The following is an 18,908-nucleotide window of genomic DNA, read 5'->3' as shown; positions in this document are numbered from 1 at the left end:
CTTTTTTTTATCAAAATCGTACCTTTTTTGACGTACGACCGTACATAAGCTGGAAGCGTTCTGGCAACACTGGCCAAATCATTCAATTCATTCATTTCAATCAGCAAGCAGCAAGCAGCAAGTACCTAGAGTAGCTAGCTACATATTAATAATCTGTGAAGTAGAGTGGCTTTGGCAGCGTAGTGTTGCGGTTTCTAATTTACAGAAATATTAGTCATAATTTATAAGTTTTATTCAGTATTGAATATTTATAATAAGTGCTATAACAACGAAGAATATAAACGGTTCTAAGTTATTTCATACACGGCATGCCTCCGGTAAAGGACGAGTCAATACGGGAAACAAATTGCCTGGAAATTATAAATATTGTGGAGAAAAGTCCCGCAAAAAGTACATTGGTTGATGTGAGGGCTTGCAACAAACCTGCCGCCAAGGTAACATATATGGAATAGGTAGCATCCTTATCATTATTTTATGCGTAGCCACAAGTATCGATCTCTTGGCGAGTGTGGTGTTTTTCCCGCATTTCACTTTGCATGGGTTTATATCATTTACTTTTTCTTCGTTAGTTTAGTTCTAGCAAACAGTTGAAATACTTTGTGGCTACTTTTGTGCCACCCACGCGGTGGTCAGGTCATTGTTCGTGTTCTTTGTGGTCTTGGCTGTGTCCTCAAAAGCCGGCAGGTGTATAGTATAAACCAGCGGTCGGCAACCTGCGGCCCGTGAACCTGTCACTAGCGGCCCGCGAGCCTCCCTGGCTATTTTGTATGTAATATTGACAAACGACAATGTCTGATAAAGTGATAAATATTAACAAAGTGCGGCCCGCGTCAACTTCGTTAACTACTATGTGGCCCTTGGCTGCTAAAAGGATGCCTACCGCTGGTATAAACAATAGCGTACCTATTTTACCAACACATGTTAACCAAATCTTGGGAGATGAGGATGCACCAAACCCAATATGTGTGATCCGTTTTGTTTAAAAAGTAGATTTTTGTAATGTAAAACTTTTTTGCGCGCAAAACATATCGCCACAGGTACAGAATGCTTATTCCTGGAGTTAGAACAAGCTCAGTCAAGTTGTAACTTCATAGAAGTTCAAAATCGCAGCCAACTTAGCTTGGTCTAACTCTAGAATTGTCTTACTATGCTCCTTTTTAGTTCTATTAGTTTATTTAGTTTGGTTTTCATAGAAATAGTGCAATGACACATGACATACACACACACACACACACATGATGAATAGTGAAGAATTATTATTGTTCTTAAAAACTGGTGTCTGTGTGGCCAGCCAGTCATGGTAATAATAAGAAATAGCTGAAGTTTTCAACTACTCCTTCAGGGTCATAGTGCTAGAGTGAGTGCTTAAGTGATATTTTATTTTTAGTAAATTTTTAGCTAATTAATCAAACTATATGCTTCTTATGTTCTCGGTACACTTTGTTTTTGAATTTCATTACTTGATTGTAGCAATCGGTTCAGATGAGCTCACTTAACTACATAACACATTAGTCTCATTTCCTCATTATATGGCAATGATCCCTAATTTAAAAAAAAAATATTTTCTGGGTCACTTCACTTACAAATACATAACATAAAAGTTAGTAAAACTACAGACTGTCCTATCTTGTTTTGTGGGATTTTTAAATAAATACATAAATATTAATGGACATTTTTTTTACACAAATTGACTAAGCCCCACGGTAAGCTCAAGAAGGCTTGTGTTGTGGGTACTCAGAAAACGATAGATATAATATACAAATACTTAAATACATAGAAAACAACCATGACTCAGGAACAAATATCTGTGCTCATCACACAAATAAATGCCCTTACTGGGATTCAAACTCAGGACCGCGGCTTCACAGGCAGGGTCACTACCCAAGTACCCACTAGGCCAGACCGGTAGTCAAATACCGGTCGGTTAAATACTTGCTAAGTATCACTATTGTATGTGCCATGTAGCCCGCCAGTTTCCACCAACCTTCAATTACCTATTTAAAAGGCCACATGCAATGTTTAATCAATATTTTGTAGAATGTGTGTTATTTGCATCAAACCACTACTACATTTATAACAGCTCGAGTTAGTGGTTATGTGAAATTCTATAACTTTCACCTTTTCTATGAATATTCATTGAGCTGTGTCTCATGTAATATGGTTATAAAATACACATAATACATACATAATTATACACAATTCGCTTTCTATAAAACTAGTTTAATGGAAAAACACTATTTATTTCACTATACATAGTATAAAACAAAGTCTAACTACGTAACTACTAGTAAAACTACGCAACGGATTTTTATGCGGTTTTTTAGGGTTCCGTAGCCAAATGGCAAAAAACGGAACCCTTATAGATTCGTCATGTCTGTCTGTCTGTCTGTCCGTCTGTCTGTCCGTCCGTATGTCACAGCCACTTTTCTCCGAAACTATAAGAACTATACTGTTGAAACTTGGTAAGTAGATGTATTCTGTGAACCGCATTAAGATATTCACACAAAAATAGAAAAAAAACAATAAATTTTTGGGGTTCCCCATACTTCGAACTGAAACTCAAAAAATTTTTTTTCATCAAACCCATACGTGTGGGGTTTCTATGGATAGGTCTTCAAAAATGATATTGAGGTTTCTAATATCATTTTTTTCTAAACTGAATAGTTTGCGCGAGAGACACTTCCAAAGTGGTAAAATGTGTGTCCCCCCCCCTGTAACTTCTAAAATAAGAGAATGATAAAACTAAAAAATATATATGATGTACATTACCATGTAAACTTCCACCGAAAATTGGTTTGAACGAGATCTAGTAAGTAGTTTTTTTTTATACGTCATAAATCGCCTAAATACGGAACCCTTCATGGGCGAGTCCGACTCGCACTTGGCCGCTTTTTAAATAGATTGAGTGATTCAAGAGGAAGGTTTATGTATAACTAGCGACCCGCCCCGGCTTCGCACGGGTTAATAAATTACACATAAACCATCCTCATGAATTTGAATCACTCTATCTATTAATAAAAAAACCGCATCAAAATCCGTTGCGTAGTTTTAAAGATCTAAGCATACATAGGGACAGGGACTTTGTTTTATACTATGTAGTGATTTGTTAACTCGTGCGAAGCCGGGGCGGGTCGCTAGTATTGAATAAATTCAAGGACAAGTCAAGATATTCCTAAGATGCCTTAAGTGTAAGTAGTTGTTAGATTTAGTATGATGTAAGATGTAATTTAAACATTGTTATGCCATTTTAGTATTTTTTGACCATCAAACCATGACGTAAGTGCTACTTACTTGCTACAGTCAGACACTCAAGTGCTTGCATATTTCGGTCACTTGGCCAACATTTACATTATTCAATTAATGCGTTAATTATATCGGGTTAAATAAATATCGCAAAGTCTTTTGTTCTCTATGCTTTAGTTTTCTTCTAGTGAGGTCATATCACTATTGTAGCCGGCAAAGTCGACCTCGGAAGTCGCTGTATACTTAAGTATATCCGACCGTTTTATTCACAAAGGTAGGACGCGTGACCGCGCTCTAAAGGGACCGTCTCACAGGCGCGTTTTTCGGGCGGGGCGTGAGCGTTTTATATGTAAAAGCGGCGCGCCCCGCTCACGCCCCGCACGGAAAACGCGCCTGTGTGACGAAGCCTTAAGAACATAGCACTCAAGTCGGTTACGACAAAAAAGTGGTTTATAGGTATTACAAGGCAGGCGGTACTGCGGAGTAGTACTCCGCAGTACCGCTTAAAATTTCACTTGAAGTTAATCATTTCGTAAAACGAAAAGGTGCTTTAGAATTTCGAGTTACAGATTGTGCGCTCCGCTTTCCGCATTTTGCTTGTAAATATCGAGCCATTGTGCGTGATATATATGTACCTGTGCCAAGCTAGATAGTCGTCTTAGCCATAGCCGTAGCCTAGGGGTTGGCAACCCGCGGCTAGATCGACGCTTTTTAAGACATCTGAACGATTAACACTTAGAGGACTTAGGCTGCCTTTCCACTGAGGAGGAGATGAGAGGAAACGTGCGGGAATCAACCAATAGAATTATACCACAACACAAGCCTTCTTGAGCTTACTGTGGGACTTAGTCAATCTGTGTAAGAATGTCCTATAATAGAATTGGTTGTCTTCACTCCGCCCGCTAGATTGCAATTCTCCTCTGATCTTCGCTCATCTCCAGGCGGAAAGGCAGCCTTAGGCCAGTCAAACTTTTGTTACTATGGTTGGCTATTCTCTTCAAAAGCCGACCCCGGGTCTAACCCCGTCCAGAAATGTTGGACTTTCCCGGTTCTAGGTTTTCCGAAGGGTCCACGTTGTGTCGATCCAGCGACTTGAGGCCGACTGTACTCCCTACTTATTTTAAGGAGCTACTTGCCATAGCCAAAGTAATTAAAGGTTAATCGTTTTCCAACAATGCCGACCGTTAACTCCCCACGTAATGGAAGCAGAAATAACTTTAGTGTTTGAATGTACCAAGCATCTGTAGAAGTAGGGTTATTATTTACATTGTTTACCAAGAGTTAATCTCGAGCAGTCCAGTATAAATGTGATTTCTGCCTTCATATTTGTGGCGAAGCGTCCATAGGACAGAAACTCACTGGCTTGCCTATAAAAGTCAATTTTCATTAATAACAGACTCAAAAAACAGCCCTGTCTTAGCACCCCTTTGTTAGCCATACGTCACAAAACCGTTGCTGACACGTCATGCTTATGGGCACAGGCGAGCCAATTTACCTTAGTTGAAACTTGAAAGCATGAAAGACACATAAGTTATAAGCATTCTTGGCGCTGTTGGTAAAACGCTGTTGGTTGGCGTTCAAAGAGTTAAAAGGAGGTTTTAGGCACCGCCACCGCTACTTACAGTTTTCATTTGGCGGTCTAAATAAAACTGGTTTTTCTTAGACGGCTGTTAGATAAAGTATAAGAATACAGTATGCGGTAGTGTTCGTATTAAATGTAACGCTTTGCTGCCTATCATGTAACTTCAAGTGGAGGGAAAGTGTTACAGTACTGCTACATTTTAAAGTGTCTATTGTATGAGTCAAGTTTTATAATGGTTTAATCGGACAGGCTTCAAATGTTATATAAATATTGATTGTTATCATATGCAATTTGATGTACTGTGTCACTTCCATTTTATGCAATTGCCTGGTGCGAGTGCGAGCATCAAAGTTTAGTTATTGTGTATGTATAACATCAGCGCCCCATTTTATTAGGGGCCTATTATATACTGATTAACTGGTCGTAAGTTGATAGAAATAAAGCTTGTAGGTACCTATTACCTACAGGTTGATGTCGTTTATTAAACGGCATGCAAGAGATAGAAATGCCAACTAGTAGCCATATGAGATAACTTGTAACTTTACAGACTACCTAGTAGAAACTTAGCGTCAAATATAGTCAATACTAACTAGAGCTAGACTTACCTTTTCTTTAAGAGCTATGGTGTCCAGTTAGTTAATTTATTTATATTACGCAAGCCGGTGGCAATCGAATCCTCTGGACGCCTCGTCATTGCCGCAGCTACCTAGTCAAGCAATTCGAAAATTTTCGACTTATGTGTACCGCGTATGAATAGTTGCGTTTCTAATCTTTAATACCATACCAACCCGAAACCGTTAGCTCGACCCCTGTTGACGTGAGAGCGATTATTTAATTGATAGGTATTCTATAGCGCGTTGATTTGAATCTCTCCCAACCTCGGTCGGCGGCAACGACTTTGAAACAACGCTTTTCACTTTTTTTTCGCCGTCGAGCCAGTCTCGCGTCTCGACGCCGCAATAATCGCTCGTCTAATTACTATCACATGTGACTATAATTACTTGGCTATTATTTTTATTTTGCAATTTGTGTATTTTGTGTTTAATGCATCCATTTTGTTTATTCGACAGTGTTAGTTACAGTGCGTCATGTGGGCAGCTGGTTATGTTATTTGTGTACACGATTAGTTAAGATGCACAGGACTGTCTAGTGTGGAGTGCCTCTATGTAGTGCATGCTTTAGCACCTGAACACGGAGACATCATGACTAATTCACAGGTAGAGTACTTTTATTCTTTTTGTTGCACAAGTCTCGTCTTCATTTCCAAAATACCAATTCGATTTTCTACAATATGTATGTATGTATGTTTTATTTTATTTATTATTTATGTACAATCAAAAAGAGCCTTTCGGAAACCTATGTACCTATTGGATCCCATACATTTCACGACTCTTCTCTTTCCACACAGACTACCTACAGTCGGCCCTTTGAAAATGTTCGATGGCCATTCAAATGGTTTAGAGTTTTAGAGACTGCATTCAATTGCACATTTTCGTTGGCTGACTGTACAAGCAGCTGCAAAATTATCTACGCTACTAATGCGCTCAAATATTGTCAAAAAATATTTATTAGGTATACAAGATTCGATCATTTGTATGTATTAGATTAGTAACTAGTAGTGTCTTCAACACTTACAGATGGCCAATTGTTTACAGAATCTAATTGGTATCTGGGAAATGAGGACTTTTTATCTAAGCCTTACATTTATTTTTCACTCCCTATTTTGTAGTTGTCTTTCATAGTAGGTATATTTTATGTTAAATGATAACAGCCCTTGAAAACTTGTACCGCGAAAGTGTAAGAAGAAAACTGCGCACCCACTTGGGAATTGGGATCGAAGTTGTCTCGTTAATCGAAAAGAAATTTTGGTACAGGCCAGAACGCTCCAAAAACCAAACTTTCGGAATAGTACCAATTTTGAATAAATAGTGTTATAAAAACGAAAGGAGCTGCCATGTCAATTCGTTTATTATTCAAATGCACGAAGAATAGAGACAACGTATTGCTTCATTAGTCATCTTGGTTTATAGTTCCAGACAATTTCACTTCTATGAGTGGTAATTGGGTTTAATTCTTGCACTCGGCGTAGTTTCTATTATAATACATCATTTTATAACGAGGCCGTCGACGCCAATAAACCGTAACCTTATGTATTTACAATAAACATAAGGTCAGTTGGGGCAAGTGACCTCATGCATCACGTGTGTCTTCTCTAGAATTACAAGATTAAGACTTACACAGATTTGTTAGCTTAGACAGACCGGGCTATAACCGCAAAAATCGAAGTTCGCAAATTGTGGGCATTTTTCTCTGTCACTAATTACGTGGAGTAAAAGAGAAAGATCCCCGCAATTTGCGAATTTCGGTTTTCACGGCAGCCCCTCTGGCCCTAGCTAGAGGCTCTTCTCTTCGTATGTCCGCACTGGATAAAGCGTTCAACGGTGGATTTGCCTTTATCCTTGTTGTTTATATAGAGTAGGATAAATATAAGCACTTATGCCCCATGTAATTATATACTCTATCAGACTTACCTTCATAAAAAATCGGCATGAATTCAAGCAGTTTTAGGAACTAAGAGACGGTCAATGAAATGAGACGCCGTTATTACAGAATAAGAGTAATTCAATCAAACACAATTTATAGCCATGATGTAACACAACTTATATACGTACAATGTGATTGCGAACGTTAGATGGAACCCATTATAAATAGGTACATAACATAATAACGTTTATCTGATATTGATTATATCCTGCTGTTTAATTATCATGATATCAGAAGATCTAAACAAACAAATGAGTGACGTTATTCATCGATCAGAGATTTTATTATTAGCGCCTTTTAGTATTTTTTTTTTCTACGAATACCATAACTTATTAAAGCTGCATGTTTTGAGCTTTAATTCGATTTTAAACTGCATTTTTTCCTATGACAGTCGACAAAGTCTGTAGCATACTGTTTTGTCACAAGAAATAAGAAGCGTTACGAACGGAAATGTCCTCGAAGCACTCTTTAAGAACATCTGAGCTAAGCTAACTTTCCATTATTTAAATTAAGAATGTTACGCTTTATTACTGATGTTATTATGTAGCTTTATATCGTAATAATCCTCTTGCAAAAACCGGTCATGTAGCCGTTAGTCCGGCGCGCCGAAAGTTCGCCTTTTCAATAGATGCAGTTATAAATTATGTCTATGTTCCGTACATTAAATGAAGATCTGTAAAAATGTGTCATTATTTATGAAGTAACAGACAAATCAATCTAGTACTGGCTCAAATATTTGATACATACATATTTATTAATCAATAAAGATTTTATAATTTAATAAATATTGTAATTAAATGATCGGGTTTTCAAACTTTAACTTTGCGCTTGTATTATTTTATAAGAGAATTCATGAATAATCATTAAATGAGGTAGGTAAATGGTAGATCGGGTACCTACTTACAACCTCTATATTATTTCAATGGTATAATAAAAGCATTTATTGTGGGACAGAATTATTCTAAATGCAATATCTTCGCTATTGTTTTCTCAGGTCATAAATTCTTTATAAATAATACGGCTATAGTAGATAGGTATTTAAATCACTATTGTATGTTATAGCATAGCTTATTAGTTAATATTAAAAATATAATACCTCTCAATAAATCGCAAGAAATGATATTAGCCTCACGTTTTACAACAGACAGGTGTAGCGTGGTATGAAATAATTTATTCTACTGATTATCACAACCCACAACGTGTTTCGATTTTTTGCACTTGATTTATGCAAGATCATGACTTTTGTAATGCAGATAGTTTTCTATTTTGAGTGCACCGGAGTGCGACTGGACGTAACACAGTGTGTAACTTTACTGCGATCGTTTATGATAAACAGGTGGCGCCTATTATGAAACTAGAGTCTGATATATGCTTTGAGTTTGCAGTAAATGCAGAGAAAATACGGAAACATTCTTCGGAGGCCAAAAGTAGATAAATAACGAATGCGACAGTACATTTTGCCCTTGTCACAGTACATTTTAGTTAATGAAGGAGGGTTATATTACCTCCATATGTTGTCGCTATAAAAATTTACATGTGTATTTCCTGCTTCTTAAGTTTCTCACTACGCTTGAGTTTCTAAATAATTATATGTGTGCGAATGCGTGGTCACACTCCAAAGTAGCACTCGCTGCAAAAACCAAATTTGCTGTCTTGTAGCACAAAACAAATTACTCTTAAAATACTCTTTAATTCTTGCTCGCTAATAAACGCCAGTTTCAATTAAAATTAAATCTGATTGAAAACTAACATTGAGTACATCCTTAATATGTCTAATTGCCAAGACCTTAACTGCAGGATATCCTGATATCGTAAAACGATAGGTAGTCTTTTTTTATATATTGTTTAAACTTTATGTGTCGTTATTACTGAACCGAGTCACGAGAAGCAACATCTAGTACCTTCATAATAATATACAGTAGCGCCAAAAAATCTATCATACTGCTATTTTTTGCAGGCATTCACTCGAAAATTAATGAAATTAGACTTTATACATCATGTGAACTATGATTGACCATATGTATATTTACTTATGACCCACTGCACGTGGCAACGTGGGTTAACACAATGCGGATTGGGGACTTCACACCCCAATTAATGTATGTTATAAAACTTATAAATACTATTGTATTTCTTATTTTAAAAACACTCAAAATCGAATCTTACCAAAAATATAACCTAGATGGATCGATTATTCTGCCTCGTTAGCCTCAGGTTTACAAATTAAATCGCTTCATTATATGTATTACAATTTACATAGTACTAACCCACTTTTATACTGACAAAGCTGGTATGCCAGCGTATGGTATACAATAGTATATGAGTTCATAAATACGAATACGTTTTTTCACCTTACTGCAATGGATTAAGGTGAAGAATACATATTTATGAATTCGAGTACCTATATTCTGCCCTTATTTCAAATTCTAAAGAAACAAGCCTAATCCCGCCACCTTTCAGGTCTGGTTCCGCGGCGTAAGGAGCTCCAAGTTCCGCCATGTGTACGGCGTGCCCTCAAAACGGGAGCGTTGCTATGACAACATCAAGATCACCAGGAACGCGCATGATTCCAACTTCTGCGCTGTCAATCCTAAGTTCGTGGCTATCGTCACTGAGGTCGCGGGTGGAGGCGCGTTCCTCGTCCTGCCTTTGGATCATGTAAGTAGCTCTAAGAACAAAAGACTGGTGTGGCCACCCCACACTGGCGTCTTTTGAGCGTCAGCGTCTAGTTGCGCCAACGTTGCGTCGAGCAACAGCCCTAGAGTTGACTAGACGCTAACGCTCGGGAAGACGCTACTGTGGCTATCTAAGTCCAATAAAGCCTGGTAAACGATGTTTTCATTCGTCGAAAAGCGACCGGTAAAATTGATTAAAATATATATTTTGCACAGAACATCTATAACAAGAAACTAATTAGTACCGGCCAGCTTTGGACCTGCTACCTCTAGTTTGGATAACGAAGGCCTTAAAACCGCCCGGTACCAACGCTTCCCTGACTAAAGTTAATTCTATGATTCAGTCGGGATGAAATAAGTATCAATCACAGTAAATAAACTCTGCGTGAAATTATGATACGTTAGCTCTCATTAATAGCCAAGCCATTAGGTAAATTAACTGTCCATAAACATTCATTGACTATAAACACAGCTTTTACTGTAGAAAACGTTAAAATTCTCGCGATTAATCTCCAAGACGATAAAACCCGGAAAACTGAATACATAATTAGCATTCGCCAGATAACCCAGTAATGAGCCATAGAAGAAATATATACGTAATATAACTAGACTAATTTGTTGGTATTATACTTCACTTACACTCATGTCTCATGTGTATTTCGTAGTTAAATTGCCGGTAGATTTCGTTCCTTAATTTTGGACATTCTGTCTCCAACGACATTTACAAATGACTCTTTTTACGTAATTATATTTTGTAAACTTGTAGGAGTATGTCTTCGATGACGACAAGTATGTCTTCGATGTTGACGCCTCCTACTAGTTGACAAGTTTATGATACATTCACAAACCTAGAATGTTAATTAATTTGTACTTATTTCACGGTCTTCGCAACTTTACTTCCAAATACATTTGCTTCTAAACGACGTATGGTTGGAATTTCAACTAGGCCGCCTTGATTTCCCTGTCCCCTGCCCTAGTAGCACGGTCGCATTTTTATCATTTATCACCATGCCTGTCACGTTCTAACAAGTATGTAAGTGCGAAAGTGACGGGCTTAGTGATAGTGGATAAAAAATGGAACCGTGTTGAGCCCGCTGATGAAACAGATCGTAATATCTTGGTTATAAGTCAATGCACGTACTCGTACTGTGCACTAAATCAGGTTAGCGGATGCGAGCGACCCTAGCGTAGGCCGCTGTAACTAGACTAATTGATAGAATTTCCATCCCATATTTTTCAAACAAGTTTTGTTCTAATAAAATAAGAATACTACGTTAGAGTGCATAATTATGAAAGGGCAATGGCGGTGATATTATGAGTTATGACTTAGTGCTTAACGACTCTCATAGACAAAAGCTTGAACTATCGACTTGAACTCAAATCACATTTAAAACGAGACTAGTGAGGCTACTTATCATATATTCAGGTTTCTTAACCATAATATCCTTTCCGTTGTCCTAAATATCAAAAGCTAAGTAATATTCGTCGCGTGACAAGGAATCGTGCGGACAATTACTCTTGTGAAGTTGTGATGTATCAACATCAACGAATGGCTTTAGGGACGAAGACCGAGGGAGATTGTTTAAGAAAACAATATAAGTTTGGCAAACGAAAATAGTTTGAAATCCGAGATGCGGCCGATTTATTTCATATTTAACTCCTCGCCAGACTTTTTGTCCCAAAGTCAACAGCCCGATGGCTTAATCGATAAAAAATAAGTCAGCGAAGTTTATGCAGGATATTTTAATATCGATCACGTCTGATAGACTAAGGCGTGGCGATTGCGTAAAAAAATCCAAATGTTAGAACTTTCGATTTAATATTAATAGGTACGATTAATCGAAGCTTTATGTAAGTATAAATACATGTCATAACAATATTTTTCTTTTCTAGGATTGTTAACTTTTTCTTTTATGTAGCTAGCATACATTATTTCCTTTTTAACATTCTTTACTCAAAATAATTCAAGAGAGAAACAAGATGCTTTTTATTAATAGGAAATTGAATCGTAGGTATATCCTCTACTATTCTTAGTGTCAGGTGTTCAAATTAGCATTTACAAACTAATACATCTTGTGCATGGTATAATAATATACTCCGCCTGGTACTCTCTTCCGAGATTCGCGAATGACCTAACTGTCACTTGCCTACGTCATCATGCTGTTTACAGGTTCTCAAACTATAAAATGTGGGAAAATTTTAACCAACGGTGAAAATTATTTTAACGGCATTAATTTTAAGTTATTCATGTAGAAACATAGTAAAATAAAACAAATCTATACTGCACTTTTCACTCCTACTCTTACAGTTCCGAATAGAGCAGCCAACCATTTTCGTAACAAAACATTAATTACCAAGCTTACGACGTGAAAAGTTTGGAAAACACTGCGACTGCTGACACTGGGCGAGAAGGAAATAACAATTAACACGCGTTCGACAAGGATGACGGTCAGGGACAAAATGGCGGATTGTCAAATGTGACAGCGCTATCCTGTGTTGCCAGTAGTGTAAACAGAATTACCCGAACGTCTGAAATTTCTTTCGCGAATCGGAAGATATTGCTAACGAATAATTAAAAATGACGTGTTATTGTAAAATTTAAGATAAAATACATATAAATGAAAATTATAATAGTAGTTTATGCAACAGTGATATAATAAGGGTTCTTAAAATTCAAGGGTCGAAGTTACAAAACGAGACGTAGTCGAGTTTTGTAAAAAAAGACCCGAGAATTTTAAGAACCAATTATGAGCTGTTGCATACATTACTTTTTCTATGACAGCTGCAGCAAAAAAAAAAAAAAAAAAAAAAAAAAAAAAAAAAAAAAAAAAAAAAAAAAAGTTATTATATATTATATATATTAAAAAAAAAGAGTTATTATTAAAAAAAAGAGTTATTATTTAAAAAAAATTGAGTTATTATTTAAAAAGAAATTGAGTTATAATTAAAAAAAAAAAAGAGTTATTATTTAAAAAAAAAAGACTTATTATTGTAAATGAAAACATACCTCTTTCAATCAAGATGATCGGAACTTGTATCTTTAAAAAAAATAAAGCAGTTGTATTATACTCATAAGATGACTGCTAGCAGTCATCTTATGAGCCTATAGACAAAGCATTCAAATGACATTGCTTTAGATATCACTGTCAGTCATTTAATTGACACATTTAAGTGCTGGAGTAGAAAAAGAAATATTTTAACTTATTTACCATAGATATAATGTACCCATGTAACATGTTATGTTGAAATAAAGTGGCAATGTTATTGTGACGTAGGCAAGTGACACTGGGAAGAGAAGACCATGTTTTATTAGACCATGCATCTTGTGTAAGCTACAAAAATAAACACTGTAGTTACGTCATGTAGGTACAATAAATAATTACAGTAGGTAGGTACGCATGTACCATCGCCCACACTGTTAAGAGACAGTTCGTAAACCTTATTACAAAAGGCATAAACCACCGATGGACAGTTAAAGAGTGTTGCTGTCTGTACTATGTACCTACCTGTTTATGATTGATCACCAGTGTTTATTGACTTGCTTATTAGTCACGCTACATAAAGCGTCCAAAGTGATTGCCAAAATATTTACATCCATTAAAGGCTCGGTCACACTCGACTTGTGTATTACATTATGTCGAATGAGAAAACTGAGAAATTATTGAGAAAATCATAACTAACCTATAACAGACACTCTCCCAACTGGGACTCGAGAGTTGAAAAAGTTTGACCGATCGTCTATCAACAAACACGTTGCATTTTCTATCGTTAATTATTTCCATAACGCGTCGCCCCGCCGCATATAATGCTGGCATCTTTGCACCCGTAAACCGGAAGCGAAGTGCGAAGTGGATCTCGACACGGTCCCAGTACATGTCATCTTGAAACTTAAGTCACTATCAATAGAGGTGACAGCAGGGTGTCATCTATTAGGCATTAGCATGTCGAGCACTAGTACGTTCAACTTACCTTAAGTCCTCTTGCTACCATCACTCACCCTTGACACGCGCACTAATCATAACACATAATAAGCAAATGTATGCAATTTTCGCACACTAAAGCGATTGTTTGTTAAATCAACGACTACGTTAATATGCCACCTAATTAATGAGAGCGAAGCACGTGATCGTACTGAAATCGAACATTAGCCAATACCGTGGGAATGCAAATGCGACTGACAATAGTACATTACTGCAGACGCCGGGAAAGAAGGGCTTGCCGGGTGAGTAGGTATAGCCGGCCGACCGTAGGGAGGCCGGATAGTGATACGAAGCCGGCAAGACCTTTTCACGGCTAGGCATGTATAGTGCTTTTCTCAAACATGCAATGAAATCAAAAATACACCACTAAAAAAACAAATTTATAATCTTTATAATAAAAATCCAACTTCACAACAAAAGTTTTTTAATTTTCCTTCCGATCCCGCCATAATTGTTTTTTTTTACGGAAGTCGTCCGTATTTCGCGTGTGTAGGTATTGTTCGAATAGACCTTTTTAGGGCCATTATACACAATCTGATAATAAGAATCTCAATTTCTATAAATAAAATAAATGCAGAGGATTTTAAATATTGTCTATGGTCTCTGGTGACTTACGTATAGACAAAATTTTAAATTTATTCATCAACACATTGAATCATACAAAACTTTTTCTCAAACATGCAATGAAATGTCGTCGCTCCGGGCGTTATATCAGGCTTCGAAGTATCACGTTTAGGGCGGAGCAACTCCAGAGAACTGTAAAGGAATTTCATACGAAATTGAAGGCCTAGGCCGGGAAGTATTTTTTTTTTAATTCTAATGTAAACATGGGGTCTGTGTCCATGAACAGGCTAAACAGCCGAATTATATAATTTTTTTTTTTTAGTGAATGAATGGTTATCGGACCAAAATATCCGTGTTAACGCCTGTTATACACGAACGTACTGATATTAAGAATACGAATCTGTATGATTCAATGTGTTGATGAATAAATTTAAAATTTTGTCTATACGTAAGTCACCAGAGACCATAGACAATATTTAAAATCCTCTGCATTTATTTTATTTATAGAAATTGAGATTCTTATTATCAGATTGTGTATAATGGCCCTAAAAAGGTCTTTTCGAACACTACACACGCGAAATACGGACGGCTTCCGTAAAAAAAAAACAATTATGGCGGGATTGGAAGGAAAATTAAAAAACTTTTGTTGTGAAGTTGGATTTTATTATAAAGATTATAAATTTGTTTTTTGAGTGGTGTATTTTTTTATTTCATTGCATGTTTGAGAAAAGCACTATACATGCCTAGCCGTGAAAAGCTCTTGCCGGCTTCGTATCACTATCCGGCCTCCCTACGGTCGGCCGGCTATACCTACTCACCCGGCAAGCCCTTCTTTCCCGGCGTCTGCAGTAATGTACTATATTTTTTATAAAATCTTATCTAGCGGTAGTTTCTATTCTAGTTTTTTTTAAACAATCGAATAATGTGACTATCCATTTGAGTAAATAACAATGTAAAGCATAAATATTATGGAAACTCTCAGTCTATGAAATGAAAAACTATACTGGAATTAAGACAATAAGCACTTATAACTTTACGATGTCTATCTTCTTCTTCCTCGCGTTATCCCGGCATTTTTGCCACGGCTCATGGGAGCCTGGGGTCCGCTTGACAACTAATCCCATTATTTGACGTAGGCACTAGTTTTTACGAAAGCGACTGCCATCTGACCTTCCAACCCAGAGGGGAAACTAGGCCTTATTGGGATTAGTCCGGTTTCCTCACGATGTTTTCCTTCACCGAAAAGCAACTGGAAAATATCAAATGATATTTCGTACATAAGTTCCGAAAAACTCATTGGTACGAGCCGGGGTTTGAACCCGCGACCTCCGGATTGATGGTCGCACGCTCTTACCGCTAGGCCACCAGCGCTTCTTTCAAACTTTACGATGTCTATCTCTTTCTTTAATCAGACATTTACTACGCGGACAATAAGCTCATATTTTGCTCTCGTACGTCTATAAAAGTCTATCATATTGAGGATGTCAATTCTCGGGCAAGAGAAACAAATGGGTATGGCGATCATAAATTGTGTCGGATCTAGGTGGTTCCTTGGCTCACCCCGGATCGGGTGAAATACGGCTTTGACTCGCATCCGCGCATAATCGCGTTTACAATGTAACTATTGTTAAAAACCATTATGAAATAGTAAATGAGTTTCTAAATATCGAGATATCCCTTGGGTTACCACACCTAGATTATTTTTCCCACCATTTTCCCGTCCTGTTCTAATAACGGTTGGCTGGTCAGAGTAGTATCTTTGAAATAAGTCAGTATCTCGCACATTTAAATAGTTATCGGGTTAATTGCGTGAATTGTGTCCGCAGGCGGTAATTTGGATCACTGAGATAACGCTTTTAATTCACCGTGTGCGAAATCAAAGTGGCCGACTGTTTTGTAACTTTCGCGCGAATTAACTCTTATCTCGGTTTTTTTATCACAGTACGAGTAATAACATAAAAACACATCTATCCGTAGAAGGTAAATAACTGACTCTTTTTCTAGACACTAAATGCGTACGAAGGGGCGGCTAGTACTTACTACAGGGCCGGGGGCCTAGGGTGGCCAAGACTGCAAATTCGCCACTGCTAACCTGCAAGTCCCTCGTGAAGATAATACCTATACGGTTAAGTTACGGGTTACGGGTAGAGAGGGCACAGGGCGGACACGCCATACATCAAAAATCATTTGCGTTTATATGTGTGCACGGCACGTCTGTATTACACCCGTCATTGTGTATGTGTGGGTAAGTCGCAGTACTGAGAGCACGCCAGAAGTCCGCCAGATTCATGTCGCGGGATGGTCGCGGGGCGAGGTAATGCGAGTCGGGGCGGGGCGGTGCGTGGCCGTTCTGTATGATAATACTATTACTTATTCTGTGGTGAGGGTAACTAGAATGATAGATAACAAGGCCGAACGGAGGAAAAAGCTGTGAACGTGATCTTCTCTAACTATATTTTTCGAGTATGAATGAGTCTTCTATAACGCTCGCGGAAGCAAACACCCCATTTTAGATCGATCTTTTATCTCGCTGCATCTTTACTTACACTACTTCTTTTTCAGACCGGACGCCTAGACTTCAACGCGAGCCGCGTCACGGGCCACAAAGGCCCCGTCCTCGACATCAAGTGGAACCCCTTCAACGACAACATCATCGCGTCGTGTTCCGATGACTGCACGGTGAGTTTGTGCCAATACTTTTTTTTAAAGCTTTGTACTTACGTAAAGCGTGCCAATGCCGTCGTACAACTATGCTGCTGGCCGCTTGGACGAACTGAGACGAGCGAGGCATCCATAGTTAACAAATATAGTCGAGTGGCCTCTGTGCACGCTACTCAAATCCCTTTATTGTAAGCCTGACCTACTAAGGTACCCAGGACTCAAGGGCCAAACATAAAATTGATACAAACACGCACGCTTGAAATTTTTCATAAAAAGAGATTTAAAATTTACGCGCGTGCTCTAGGTACAGTGTTATCTACCCTTCCCTGCCCTTATCTCGAACCAATATATCGATAACTTTAGCAACTGGTATGGTACCCCACACTGGGGTCGGGTCCATTGCATCAAGTCAAGTGGAACCCCTTTAACGACAACATCGCCTCGTGTTTCGAATGTTCCAATGACTGCACCTTAATTTCAACTTGCACTTTTTTTATACATCGACATACAATTGCAATGTGCGAGCAAATTGGTACTACTGGTGTGTTCCGATTGACCAATTTACAGTTTTTTTTCTCGAGTTTAAGTATTTTAATCGTTGTATTTAATTGTTTAGCCAAAGTAATTGTTTTCTACGTTTTTATATGATTTGCAATCAATCATTACTCATCTATTAATGTTGTTTATTATATGCTTTTTTCAATAAGTAAGCTTTTGTGTGTTAACACAAAACTGTTAAGTTATGAACTGAAAGTAAATAAATATTAACTGTTATGCATTCTTCCTGTGTCGGCATAATAATAATAAAATGTAACGTCTGCTATCAATAACAGTGATTATTACGATAACATTTTCTTTTATTGACGTAACTCGTTAAACAATACGATTGAATAACGATCGTTTGGCCACAATGCTGCTTTTCTTTTGACGATTTTCATTCAACATACACTTAATCAACACGTTTTTATCACATAACAATAAGTAAATGTGTGCGTGCTGAATCGCTGATACTAGATTTATTCAAGACATAGTGTAAGGTCTCTACATCTATCATGTCTTACACTTAATTTAGTTTCACCAGTTTCAGATTTTTTTCTCACTTTAAACTATTATGTGAAAATGTGAAATTACATTACGAATACCTAAGTAAGAGTTTACAAGTTGGGATTTTTAGAACTGTTATAATATTGACGGAACATACTATGATTTCTCTAAGTGCATCAAAACTATCATAAGTTTTGGTATTTTTAGCAAAAATGATAAAGCAGCCAAAATCGAAATTGCTTTTAAAGTTATCAATGTGTGTGGATGAGTGTTTTTGAAAATGTTTTTCTTTGTGTCATAGGTGAAATTATGGCACATTCCCGACGGCGGTCTTTCCATGCATCTGACAGATTGGTTGGTGGAACTCCACGGACACAAGCGCAGAGTAGCGTATATCGAGTGGCACCCTACCGCCGAAAACATCTTGCTGAGCGCTGGCTTCGACTACTTGGTAAGTCAATAAACGTCAGTCTAGCCAACTGTTTCTTTCACTGATTATTTCATATTTTAATTTAGTACCAATAAAAAATTTTTTATGAAGAATCTACTTCTTTTTAGGGTTCCGTACCCAAAGGGTAAAAACGGGACCCTATTACTAAGACTCCGCTGTCCGTC

The 18,908-nt window shown here is 37.5% G+C and overlaps 1 protein-coding gene across 1 annotated transcript in view; it reads left to right on the top strand.

Annotated features, from left to right (window-relative positions):
* Positions 1 to 209: 209 nt before the first annotated feature.
* LOC134649454 (coronin-2B-like) overlaps positions 210 to 18,908 on the top strand; it is a 43,745-nt gene continuing 25,046 nt past the window's right edge. Inside the window, exons 1-4 of the mRNA XM_063504209.1 lie at positions 210 to 434; positions 9,830 to 10,027; positions 17,151 to 17,267; positions 18,595 to 18,744. Coding sequence (XP_063360279.1) covers positions 309 to 434; positions 9,830 to 10,027; positions 17,151 to 17,267; positions 18,595 to 18,744 — 591 coding nt within the window. The 5' untranslated portion in view covers positions 210 to 308. The remainder of the gene's footprint in view (positions 435 to 9,829; positions 10,028 to 17,150; positions 17,268 to 18,594; positions 18,745 to 18,908) is intronic.

This window comes from Cydia amplana, chromosome 7, assembly GCF_948474715.1.
Source record: "Cydia amplana chromosome 7, ilCydAmpl1.1, whole genome shotgun sequence".
NCBI lineage: Eukaryota > Metazoa > Arthropoda > Insecta > Lepidoptera > Tortricidae > Cydia > Cydia amplana.
Note: the sequence above shows the minus strand (reverse complement) of the source record. Positions and strands in the feature narration are given on the sequence as shown.